General features: G+C 38.7%; 2 protein-coding genes across 2 annotated transcripts in view; both read right to left on the reverse strand.

Moving 5' to 3' along the window:
* Positions 1-1,260: 1,260 nt before the first annotated feature.
* On the reverse strand, positions 1,261-11,438 carry LOC122989187 (sentrin-specific protease 5-like). The gene is made up of 10 exons (XM_044361891.1): positions 11,321-11,438; positions 7,646-9,370; positions 6,538-6,643; positions 6,105-6,252; positions 5,425-5,472; positions 5,201-5,278; positions 4,649-4,786; positions 3,250-3,333; positions 2,889-2,939; positions 1,261-2,799 (listed from the first exon to the last, which is right to left on the reverse strand). The coding sequence occupies exons 2-10, from the start codon at positions 9,099-9,101 to the stop codon at positions 2,689-2,691; spliced, it is 2,220 nt and encodes a 739-aa protein (XP_044217826.1). The 5' UTR covers positions 9,102-9,370; positions 11,321-11,438; the 3' UTR covers positions 1,261-2,688.
* A 638-nt stretch (positions 11,439-12,076) lies between these two features.
* Positions 12,077-13,681, reverse strand: part of anos1b (anosmin 1b) — a 53,439-nt gene continuing 51,834 nt past the window's right edge. The window contains exon 15 of the mRNA XM_044362623.1: positions 12,077-13,633. The gene's annotated coding sequence lies outside the window, so the exon portion shown is untranslated. The remainder of the gene's footprint in view (positions 13,634-13,681) is intronic.

The raw sequence follows: 13,681 nt of genomic DNA on the forward strand, positions 1-13,681 counted from the left end.
TAATAAAGACAACTGAAAAAAAACAGATAAATAAAGAAGATGGTCAGGTCTATACATGGTGTTTCACTGCTGCCGTAAAAGCAATTAATGTACTAATGATAATGGAAAATGCTGACTGTGTAAAGCCCTTCAGTGACTTCCTTGACATACCCAATACTTTGGAAGTGCTGAATGCAATCAAAGAATCAAGCACAAAACAGCACAGGCATCTATGTTTTAGCTGTGCAGATCTGAAGAAAACACTTCCCACAGACTGAGGATGATGAAGACGCAGCAGTAATCTCAAACTGGAATCTGATTTAATATAATGCACATAATTAGCATAAACCTGCTTTTTAAAGGTCAACTAAGTCACAGGGCTGTGTAATGCTAATGATGGCATTAAAGTATGTAGCACTTAAGCAGTCCAACTTGCATAATGAATAATAGGCCTCACCCAGAGGGCACTGTTAAGGCACCCATGTCAGTAGGTGTCCCCGCTGAAGTGCCCTTAGCAAGACACTCAACTTCTATCCAACTCCAAGGCCACTGACATGTTTCTGACCTTGTGCTCTGGGTGGAGGCCAAGAAGAAAAAAAGGGATGAGTATTGCAAGGTGAAAATTGCTAATATAGGCCCCCCTCTTCTGGTAAATTGTAGTAATGCAGTAGTTAATTAAGCCCAACAACAGTACATCAGTCTGTTATAAACCAAAAAGATGCTGTAGGTTTTCATCACCTACTAGTGCAGAAATCGGTTTTTCTCAAAAAAAAAAAAAAAAAAAGAATTCTTAAAATTGTCTTAGTTTGACTTTGATCAGAACAGAGGATTGATAACAAGATAAGATTATCTTTGAAGTCACACTCATTCACTATCTGCGTTGGAAGAACAGATTTGACTCAAAGATCTCTTCTGATATCCACTAATACAAAATTTACTGTATATTCCCCTGAAGGTCATTGATATCAGAATTGAGTCAATTCCTCTCCTTATTTTTGGCAGGGACATTAACATTTTTTTTTTTATTGGTGCTGGGTCGCAAGAACATCTGAAAGAGGAAAAACATGTGAAACAGGCGCTGCTGGATAAATGTGGTTATCTATGAACGAGATTTGATCAGGAAGGGATTTTTTCAGCCCCCCAAAAATTTTAATTATCACCACAAGTGAAGCTAAGACATCATCATTCCTGTCACTGCATGTTGTTGCCTCCATGTTTCCTTATGAATTAAGGATTTCTGTGATTTTGCACTACTCATACAATAAAAAAACCTACAACAAATTTTCCAGCAGTATTGGCCTTTTAATAACAATAAAAACAGTCCAGAAACCACTGTGGTTTTTAGCCAAAGCAAGCATGTACAGTAGTTGGCCAGTAAAAGTACAATACAGTCTGTAAATACATATAAGGTAATATAACAACAAAATCCAGGTTGGACAGAATATTTAATCAAAATAGCTGAGGTCCACTTGTTTCACTGTCAAGAGACTGTAACCAAGTCTTTCTGCATCTGTGTTAATGCATCTATATGAAGTAGTACGTCTTGACAGTATAAGGTTGAAGAAACCGTTTGGCTAAAATCAAGAACTGTGGTCCTCACATCAGCAGCTAGCTGTACAGCTAAACATGAAATTTACTAACCAGCATGAGAAACATTTTTAACTCAAATTGATGGAGTCAAACAAACTGTTATCCAACAATGGCTTATAGCTGAAAACACTGGAAAAATGCTTGTGCAAAACCTACCATAAAGGATGTGATCACAGCAAAACAAAACAAAACAAAAAAATGCAGGGCATAATGTGGTGGAAAAACTGGAATTTTAGAAAGAAATTATTTGGAGTAAGTTAACAAAAACCTGATACTCAAAGAATGAACAAAAACTAACTTGCAAAATTATATCCCTGTTTCAAGCCACAGCCAAAATGTGCCATTAGCCTGTACGGTGCTAAGTCACCACCCTGCGAGGCAGCCAGGAAGAATACGTGATCAGTACATTCAGTTGATAATCTGAACTCTTCAATGGGTAGGCCTCTAACCGTGCAAATATTTGTAGTCCAAGAGAACAAAACCAACTCAAACCTTCAAGTTTTAAGTGAACAGTTGGTCCACTGAATCGCACTTCCTAGCTTTATAACATGTTAGAAAACACGCATGTAACTGTAAGCATGATGCTGCTGCTAAATCCAGCATAAAATAAACAGTTAAAAATGTCATTTAGTTTAAAAATGGCCGTCCGGGATGTAAGGCCACTCCATTTGGAAGGAAAAGTCCACTGCATTGGTCCAAGCTGGTCCAACGCCTGCATCCTCAGTCTGAATAAGAGTTCCTGTGTCCTTAAAACTGGCTGTTGGGTGGAAATCCACTGGGGGGTGCTAAACGTAGAAAGCAAAAGCAACCTGAAATGTATGGGTCCAGCATTTTGGGAGGGGGTCAGTAGGGGGCCATGTCAGTAGTTCTTTCCAAGTTTGCAAGTAAAAATCTGCTAAAGTAGACTGTTATTGAACTCAGTCACAAAAAGTCAAAAGTGACCAGCCACTGCTGTCAGTCACACAGGCAGTTGCAGCTCCCTGGAAAACAGTCAGGTTGTGAGTTAGCTAATGAAAATGGCTGTCGATAAAACAGGTCATCTGACAGGCTTAGACAGACCGTCTTATGTAACCAGATCAGAACTCAGTCAGTGAGTGAAGGCGGCTGTTATTCAGTCATTCAATCGTTGAGGCGACAGTCACACAGCTCCTTGTAGAGTCTCTTGCGGATGCGAGGCATGTCCTCCTGACTGAACTGCAGAGGCTGCTTCACCGAGAGACGACGGCAGTACTGACAGACACAGACAGAAAGATAATGTGATGATTGAAGGACAGGAGGGGGGCGGGTGGCTGGAAAGGTGGGAAAGAATTATGTCTCACCTCGAGGACAAAAACTCCACAGTCGCTGTCATTTTTCTGCTGAGGAATACCCTGAGGAGTCAACAAGTTCCCAGTTAATCAGACAAAAGATTTCACAGTTACAGCTGATGGACTGAACAGTGTATGTCTGTATATGTATGTATTCCACAGATTTCATTTAGCCTTAAACTGATTAGTTTTTAATTATAGCAATTCACACAAAATTTCTGAATGTTCTATTCATCAAAAATCAACTTAGCAATAATATCTCTGCAGTCACTTTTTTTTTACAGTTGACTAACATCCACTTTTCCAGCAGTATGAATGTTTTAAGGTCACAATGTGAACAAGCATGAAAATTACAATCAGGTTTTAAAGTTACCTTGATGATGGTAATCTTCCAGCCTTTCTGGAAAGCTGTTTGTTTCTTCTCTCGAGCTTCAGACTGAAGGTACTTCATAATGTTCTGAAAGGAGGCCACACACACACACACACAAACACACACACACACACACAAACACACACACACACACACACACACAGAACAGTTATGGTAAGACGGTGCAAAGTATAACTACATTTTCAATGCCTCTACATTTCCACTGTGAAATAATTACTGGATTTTACACTTTTTAGTACAGACCAAACTTTTTTATGCAAATTTTAATGTAATTTCGGATTCAATAAATAATATACTGTATACAACACTAATATACAATAAAAAAATATACTGTATGTGTGTATAGAAACAGTTTAAGTTGTCAAACGATGGTGTCAAACAGTCAACCATGTCTTGAACTGGACCACAAACCACTTGGGATGGAACATCAAATTATCTGGTTCACAAAGGGGACACAATGGAGCCAACAAATAACATGAAGCCACTGTGCATCAGCGTCTACAAGTCAAATCCAGTAACACGTGGCTCGATGGTTTCTCCTTTTTAGAGGATCAGATCAGAAGTGATTCACTTGACTGATTGTCTAACACACTGACTGGTTGTTAGATTGACGCTAACCCTTCAACAAAAACCTGCTTCCTCATGAATTAGAATATATTACATTTCATACAGTCAATACAAAATACCACACATAACTCTAGATTTTGACATTGCTGATTGCAGCTACAAGTTGGCTCTATAAGTGTTGAATTTGTATATATTAAATTATTAGTGTGTGATAGAGTAGCATATTAATAGTATTGGTAATGAAGTCAAAAGTCTTTAGTGATGACATTACACAAGTATATACACATGTCTGTATTAAGTCTGTTCTTTCTTCTTTAGTTTCAGCGAACCCTAAATGGACACAGCAACTCTTCATAGTGCAGCAAACAGGCAAATTTCTAGCTAGTAGTTGACAGTTAACAGACTAATGGCCTCTAAATCTGCAGTTTGACATTTGTATTGAAACTCTTCCAAGCAGTGCCAATTAAACACAACTAAACAAAAAAAGCAGTCTGTCTTCCAGCATTATCTACTAATTTAATCCTTCTGCTTTGTTCTGGTTGATTACACCCCTACAATGAAATTATTTGAATTCTAGAGAAACGCACATTCTGAAAATCTTTGCCAGTGAAATTAAGCTACAACAACTATTCATCTCATATAGTTTCTCGCCAGGAATTGATGGTCCAATGATTTATCATAGCAGAGAAGAGGAACCCTGGATTACTGATGACCTGATCTTGTTTCATCAATGGTCTTTTGCTCTACAGACATTTCAAAATCTAAAAAAAAAAAAAACAACCCAAAGAACGTCAGCATGCACAGAGGCACTCACATCTGTTGTGTGTCTGAAGACGATGCCTTGGCTGTCGTAGTAATTGATGGTTTTTGTTGCCATGGTGACTGTGACGAGAGACCAGTGGATTTCTAAATGGATGGGAATTAGCAACAGCCACTTGGAGAACAGATCGACCTGAAATAATCCCACAAATTCGCACACGCACACACACACACACAAATTAGATATCCAAGCCACAAAATGTTGCAGATGTCTCCTACAAGTTATCCAGTATAACCCAAATAGTTTCACAACGTAACAGTCAAATTATCAGACAATTATTGCTGTACATAAGACATACTTTTATGTCACACTGAATTTAGATTGTGGTTGCCCACGGGGGTCAGCAGACTACACAAAAAGGTTGACAGTTATCAAAATCTAGTTTTCAGTATTAACTGGGGAATTGCTGGTGTCAAGCTGACTCAAGAGTGTGAAATTTTAGCAGATTAAAAGATGAGAATGTGACATCATGGGGCAACTATTAGCAATACTGTCAAAACAGCAGAAAAATTACAAATTTCCAAACTGTCCCATCTTCCTCCTTACTTTTTTAGTCCATCTCTTCACACCTTCATAACCCTTGGCAACCAGCTGCTTGTGGAAAAAGCTGTTAAAAAAATGAACCTGAGGGAGAAAAGTAATAAAACATATTTAGTCTTTTTGCAATTTAATTGCTCCTTTAAAGACTGCTACATTGAGCCCTTTTTTATATTTTGTAGGTCTTCTTCTATATCCTTTTGAACTCCATGCAAAAAAAACACCTGACTTACTTTGTGCTGTGTTGCCTCCATAATCAGTTCTCCATACATGTTGATAATCTGCCAGAAACAACCAGAAGCACAGACAATCAATCTCAGCCTAAATCAAAAGTCAAAGTCCTTTCCAGCCTTTTCTTTTCAGCGAGCCAGACAGAGTGAGAAGAGGGAAAATGATGATAAGGTTTCTGCATTGCTTTATAAAGCCACATTTTCACCGCAGCAACTTTCCCACGGGAACCTCAGAACCTCAGTTCCTCTACAAGCGTTTCCACAGTGAATTTTGTCTTTATTTCCTGATTATTTGGCAGCTACTACATTCTAAAGCAGAGATTAATAACTATCAAATACTCAGCAGATTGTTTATTGTGGAGACCAGTGTTCATGAGTTTCAGTTCCATTTTCCACCTCTGCATTTCTCCTTTTAATTCAATCATTAGATCTATAACTCAAACATCAGAATCATGTAACAATAAAAAAAAAAAAAAAACAGGATGACTCTGTTGTTTCCTTGTGTTAATACTGCATTTCAAATGCGTCATGAGTCCAATTTGCATAATCTACCCAATTCATCAGTTGCGGTGGAAACACAAACAGCACAACAGGGACTTTTAGTTCCTGGTTTAGTTCCTCTGGTTTTATAGTTTCTGGAACATTTTGCTTGAAACAGGGCTTATCTCTCCATTCTTCCTTACCTGGTCATTAAGCCAGTTCTGGTCCTCCAGTGTGCTAAGGTCCTCGAGGCTCAGGGTGTGTTTGTTATACATCACCATGAAGCCCGAAATAGGAGCAGAGGCCAGCCCTGCCCTGTACCGAGTCATTTCCCCTTTGATGTTTAGTCCCCTAAAGTAAAACACATCGACAGGAGAGATGCAGCTTTATTTCAGTTTTTACCCCAGTGCTTCGACAGCCGTTCAACTGACTTTCTGCTGTTTGTATGTACAATACTGTTTCACCTGTATCACTGGATTCATGTAAAATCCTCTGTTATAACTATTCTATCGGCTGAGTAGTAGAGATTGTATCCAAAGTGTTCAAACACTGATAAATTGCCTCATTAATATCCAGTTTAGGCAAAACATCTGTGTATGTATGTGTGTGTGTGTGTGTGTGTGCCTAAATACTAACTTGTTGCTGAGGTCACAGTTGCCTTTCTTCTTCAGGTACTCCAGGACATCTGTCTCACTCAGAGGAATGAAACTACCATATTTTATATAGAAGCTCTCCAGAAATTCTAAAGAAGAGAAAGTCATTATCACATGATTTTATGATCTGATAAGATGTTGTTAGACACAAACAATTTATCTCTCAAATATTAAAACCGAAATTTACAATATTGATTAATTACTGACAATTTAAGAATTGTAAGTTTATCAGATTCGAGGCTTGTGCAAAGCTGAACATGAGCAGTGTCGGGTTATGTATAAAGCACTGATATTTGCACATTTTAAAACACAATTTTGGAACAATTTTGACTTATTTGTGGCAACTGCAGTCCTGATTATACACTTCACCTGTAAAAAAAAAAAAAAATATATATATATATATATATATATATATACTAGTACCAACAAGATGCTGTCCCACTATAGAAACTCCAAACTTTATTCTATCAGGAAAGACCTGTGTGTGCATGAACAGGCCTCATTTGTTAAAGTTGAAAATCCCTATTTCTGCTTCATGAAACAGATGACCGATTCGTTCATACCCATGTGAAGACTTTAGGAAATCAGGGTTGATCTTAAATTAGATGTCTGTCCTGAGAGCCAAAATATCTGTTGGCTTTCAGGCTCAGTATTAGGGCCATGGGAGCAGGATGCACCAATTCCAAATATCAGGCTTAATTAATACTAATGGCTGGGCTGTTCTGTATTATGATGAAACTATTTTGAAAACATAAGGAAAAATATTGAAAATACCTATTCTGCTGGAGTATTTTCTACTGGGCATATTCCCTACAGCTGTTTTATTCACCATTTCATGACCAATAGGATACAACAGAACGTGATTTTGCTGAGAATTGATGCATATTAGTTTACAGGTTGTCTCAACTACTCATATCTTCAGTTCTTAATTTCTTATTCTGGAAAGAAAATATCCCAGAAAAGTGAACATTGTAAATTATTTCAAGTTTGTGTGTAAAAAGATCAATGATTTACCCTGCTTTCATTGTAACAAACTCAAAGGGATGATGATAAAAATTTCATGTAATGTGCTCACATCTTACACTTCTTACCGTGGACCATATCAGTAAGCTGCTCCAGACTTTCATTATTCAGTGTCTTTCCATCCATGTCTCGTCCGTGTGTTTCCTTTGACTGATCTGTACCTGACGCTTCTTCTGCCTCCTGTTTCTCCCAGGTTCCTGGCTGACAGTACAGCCTGTGATCTCTTAATGCCCACCTGTGCTGCATGCTGCACACTGAAATAGGACCCTGGTTCGGAGAAGAGACCGTTTCCATCTCCGTAGGTGTGGATCTGTGGTCATGGTCTGTTGGTGTGGTGGCGTTTCCGTTGGAAAGAGTTACTGGTAAGGACGCTGGGTCTGTTCTGTCAGGAGTCTGGTCCACCTGCATCTCAGAGTCGAGGTCCTGGGGTGTTCCTGGGCTTGAAGCAGAACCTGACTGCCCTGAGATGGAGAGTATTCCATTTTCTGGTTTAGTCACGTTCATGCTGTCCTCCCCTTCAGGTTCTGTTTCAGACAGGTTTATCGTATCTCCGTTTCCAAATGGAGATTTAACCGAGATGGAGTGTGCCTGCTCTTCGTGCTCCATCTCTGAATCTTTGTTTTCCTCGTGCCCCTGCACTAACACTGATCGAGTTAAGGCATCTGTCTTAGAACCGATAACACCACCTTCAACTCCCCTCTTCACTCCAACTTCTGCTTTCATTTTCGATGCAAATGTAGCTCCCATCTTACCCCTCCCTCCTCTACCTCTAACTGCTGACCCTCTTCCTCTCACTCCTGTGCCAGCAACCCCTGACTCCTCTATCAACATATCCTCCTTTTTCTGCACGTCCCCTTTCTCTGGAGCAACACAGTTCCTTATTGGTCCATCCAGCAGGGAGACATTGACAGGCAGAGCAACAGGGGGTTGTGACTGAGCATCAGCCACTACTACAGACATTTGCACCTTCTCATATCTGTCATTTTCACCCTCTTCCTCCTCTACTTTCTCCTTGGTCAAGTCAAAGCTCTTGATACGCGTCAGCTGGCCCCCAATTTTCCTTTTAGGGGTGTCCAAGAGGTCCCTACCAGAGCCCCTCCCTCTCCCCCTTCCCCTCCCTCTGCCCGGGGTTCTGACATTGTGTCCTGTACTGTTGGGGCCGCAGCAGTCACAAGCCTTAGGAGTCCTCCTTCTGCCTGATGTACGGCCATTGGCTGTGCCCTGCGCAGGGGTTGTTGTCTGTGAAGAGGACCAGCCTGATGCGGGGGTTGAGTTAGCTGTTAGTGCTTTTACTGGGGTTAAAACAGGGGGCTCGGCATCAGCAAGAGTCTGTGTAGAGGGCTGGCTCAAGTCTGAGTTGGAGGTAATGTCTGAAGCGTGGAGTTTCGCTGTGGTCTGGGTTAGATCCTGACCAGTAGTATCTAAAGGGGGAGGCACAAGAGGAGGTGCTGTAGCAGAAGCAGTTAAATGGGGTGATACTGATAGTGTTGTTTTCATTGGGGAAGCAGAGTCGCTGTGAACCATGACGTCCTCCTTTGGCTCTTCAGCCCCATCCCCAACACCTCTCTTCACACTCCTGTCCCCTCCTCCCGTTTGGTCCGCTGAATTTGAAGTACTGCGGTTTGTTCTTTCCTAATCCTGTCACTTCCTCTTTCCACGTGCTTTTCTCTAAACCACCTTTCTTGTGTAGAAAAGTAGTTGTCTCAAGCCTCTCCCACCATAGAGGTTACTGATGGCAGCAGATGAGAACTTGGGAGTATTCCTCAGTGGTAGCTGGACACCACCATGGTCTCCTAATCAGAGAAAGTGGGAAAGTGGCAAGGAGAGCATGAAAGAAACAGGGAGAGAAAAAAAACAAATAAAACGTTTTTAGTAAACTCCTCTCAGTTAGCAAGATAATTGAATTGTTATTATTTAAACACGCAAGGCGTGGCTCAGGCCACACCCAGGGGTTCACAAACATGTCATGAACCCAAATGAAAAACAGCACACCAAGAAACCTTGTTTAGGATTTTCAAAGCAATAGCATTTTTGGAGATAATTAGGTCAGAAATGCAAAACTGTAGTACCTCTACTGCAGCTGAGATTAGACAGATAGACTTTATTTATCCCAAAGGGAAATTAAAATGTTACAGCAGCCAACAATGAGGTAAAAAAGGAAAAAGAAAGAAAGAAATGCAATTAAAGGGTAAATTATATACAATAAGTAAATAAACTAACTCAAATTTGAACAATAATAAATAGAACAGAAAGAATACAGTGGTCAGGTGGACACTGCTACAGTAGTAAGGTGCATGATAATTTATAAACATAAAGTAGAATTATCACCTTTCTGACAATATCAACAAAAACTGAAAATGTATAAGCTTCGTAAAAGTAGACTTTATGTCAGAGATGTTGTATTGGATTGCATTAGATTGCACAGGTGTTCCTAATGAAGTGGCCGGTGGGTGTATATTGATACCTGAATAATCTACACAAAGCATTTACATATGACAACAGCAGCATATAGGCTACCCAAAATATGAATCTGAAATACAAGAGATGTGAATGATACAACTGTGGTGAAGAAAATAAAACCAACATTCTTAATCTGTCTCAACAGACACTCTTCAGAAAGTGTGACCTGATGACATTAACAATTAATTTTTTACTGCTCTAATTGTCTCTTTAGCGCAACAGCAGTCTTGACTATATTGTCCAAGACCACTGGAATAATAAAAATGTAGTCCTAGGTTAGATTTTAATTTTACAATTTCCACTGAAGACAGTTTGATTTTGTCCAAAAGAGTTTCATCTACATGTAGTGACTACAGATGTGAATCACAAAATGCCCCTATTTCCAAGCAAACACACCATGGGCACTGTCAGAGTCTCCCTTGAGTTTTTCCATTACTCACTGTGGATTTATCTCTATATGTTACTGATCTATCTCATTAATCTTCATTGTCAGACGAGACCAGCTTAACTTCAAAACTTAAAGCGAACTTCGTTACGTGGGAAGATAAAATATAAGTAGCGATGTTTAATAAAGGTCTCTGCGATTCATCTATTCTTCAATGTGCTGTGGAGCACCGGGGGTCATTAATCTTCATTTAACAGGTGGTTCGGTGATCAGATGCAGTATGCCCTTCATTTGTTGTTTTAGCTTGCAGCTAGCTGACTTTTTTGAGCAAAGGCACCCTTACTACATAATAACAAAGCACTAATTAACATTTTGTGCAATCCATCTCTTTCAAGTAGTCTTACTTTTTCAAAGGGGTGATATTTCACTTAGCATCACTCCTACGAGATTTAACAATACATCTAAGCTACAATCATTCAATGTATGTTGACACATTACACGCGACTTCCCTAATTATCACTACAAAGTCCATTAAGTTAGTCAATTAAGTTAGCGTTAAGTGGTGAAAAGAAAACCAGCTTTACGTTAGCTAAGCTAACCGGGCTACTCGCCCATCTTCTAAAGATTCACATGAACATCAATTAAGTATGTCTAATATGACATTTCACAAAGTTCTGCATAAGTTAGTCATTCCCCTGAAGCTAGCTAAGTTAGCTAGCTGCAGTCAAAACAGAGGCGAAAACACAAACCAGCGACTGCAAAACATTTCCTCCATTTTCAGAAGGAAGTTGGAGGCGTTTGAGAACAAAGAAGGAATTGCGAGTCAGTGCTTCAAGTGTTATTGAGCATAAGATTAAAAGCATGGAGAAAAGTATAGAGAAACATTCATATACACTACCTTGTCTATGAAATAACAAACTTGAGTTTCATCTGACCACGATTTGAAGAAACAACAATCCAAACTGGCGGCGCTCATTGATTGCGTCACGGCGTCGGGATCAGCTTCGGCATTGTTCGGATAATCTCCCGAAGTAACTTCGTCTTTCCATCCCACCACCACCTGGACCTTTTAGAAGTGATTTTTCACTTCAGGACATTTTCACCAGACACAAAAAGCCTCTAAAATGTTTTATTTATTTACATTTATCGTATTCTTATTTATTATGTTAAAGATCACCTCCAGACATGTTTTAAGACATATAAAAATACTCTTCTTTGAGTAATAATTTGTCTAGATTTTTTTTTTCACTAAAAGTTCAATTACCTAGTTAGAATTTCTTAAAATTAAATCTCCTTCTCCCTCATTAAAAATCCAGAATCTGTGAATTATAATTATTTTTCATTTAAAAAGTTTAACAACTAGACACAGGATGTCTCCTACTTCACTGTAAAGTCCATTCTCGGTGTTTGTGCACTGGAGGGTTCAAGTTTCCACATCACACTTGTGTAAGTTGTTTATTTGATCAGGATCAGCTCCAAACTGGTTATGATGTCACAAATCATGCTTACACCGTTTTAACTTAGATTTTCAATGAGCACAGAGAAACTTTCCACTTTCCACGATGAATGTGAAAACAGTCTTAAAGTGTCAAACTCTGCACATACATCATTTTGAAGTGAAGCTCAAACATCCACCTGAACAAGAGAAAAAACACATTTTTGAGTGGAGGGGGACTTGAACACTTCAATCTATCCTATCTTCTGTAGCCTACATTTTATTTTCCAAATACCTGTTCAGACCTTGATTCACAATACCCATGATTAAATTCTGACCGGCAAGTTCTAAATCAATTATTCATTCATGGGTTGGCCTAAAAGTATCCAAAATTAAGAATATTGGATCTAATATCAATGCAGCATCTAAAATACACATAATGTGTATGTGACGTCATTGTCCTCAATGGGAACTACAGCCCCGACTTCCACTCCGCTGTCATTTACCCATAAGAAACCTGAGTGAGGTTTCTAAAGTTTGCATTTTCCAAGAGAGAAAATGTTGAAGAGATAAAATTTTATAACAATTTCAACCACACAGTTATTGCCAGATCACTGAGACAAAACACACTGTATCTAGATATCATTTAATTACAAAAAAAACAAAGACAGGAAAACAATAAATAAAACTACCAGTCGATAAGTAAATGAATGAAGTACAAAATTATAAACAGTAAAATGTCAAAGTAAACAAATACAAGGGTACATAAAGAGAATATTAATATAATAATTCTCAGACTTTTCAAATCAATGTCACACCTTATTCTACCACAGGCATAGCTATATTAACTGTGTGGAAATGTCACATATCACAGTTTGGGTGTAGCATGATGCAAATTAATGCTGGAGCAGGCCAACAATATATCAAACAGGCAAATTCAGACAAATTTTAGTTAAAAAAAGCTTTTTTTTTAACATAAAAACAAAACATTAAAATATTTTTGAGCTTACTTCCAGGCTTCAGCACACAGACCCATTGACATCAAAGATAATGCATTGAAATAAACACAGTCATTCTATTGCTATACATTTCTATTTGTACATAAGGTCAGTGCTATATTATTCTCTACTTGCATGATAAAAAAAAAACCAACAACAGGCATAAGATGTCTCTTTACATGTGTCATTTGGCTCCAGTGATGTCAAGTGATTAGAAATGACCTTAATAGTCCAATCTAAACATTGAACATGAACATATGCAGCGGAGCACTTTTCATATACATGTCTTTCAATGCTGCAGCATTGTGGCACTAATGCCATGATGAATTATTTAGAAATATGCTGCAGATCTAATAGAAAACAGAAGGAGAAGTGTGTTATAGAGATACAGACTTCACTGCTGAGACTACCTGTGAGTACTGGGAGCTTTTTAAACTGACATCTTTTACATTTCTTACAAAACAATATTGACTTGGATTAGCTGACAGATTCATGACTGAAATACAAATGATTTTTATTTCATATGAGTAAGTGCACAACTTTCCTGATGTTTGAAAAGTGATTAAAGTATAAGAGAAACAGAATATGAGTAGGAAATACCTGTCACATGAGTAAGTGATCTACTTTACAAAGAGGAACTTTCTTTATTTTACAGCTTTGGTCACGTTTTCTGAAGTTGGACTGTAATGAAACGTTGTTGCACTTTGGAAGACAGTAAAAAAGTGGGTGTTGGTGAAGATGGCAGTGGTGCAGCAGACGGCGACGGTAAGGTTGGGACCTGGAGGAAATGATTGGCAAGGTTAAAGCGGGCAGAAGATGAAGTGTT

This window comes from Thunnus albacares, chromosome 9 (genome assembly GCF_914725855.1).
Source record: "Thunnus albacares chromosome 9, fThuAlb1.1, whole genome shotgun sequence".
Lineage (NCBI taxonomy): Eukaryota > Metazoa > Chordata > Actinopteri > Scombriformes > Scombridae > Thunnus > Thunnus albacares.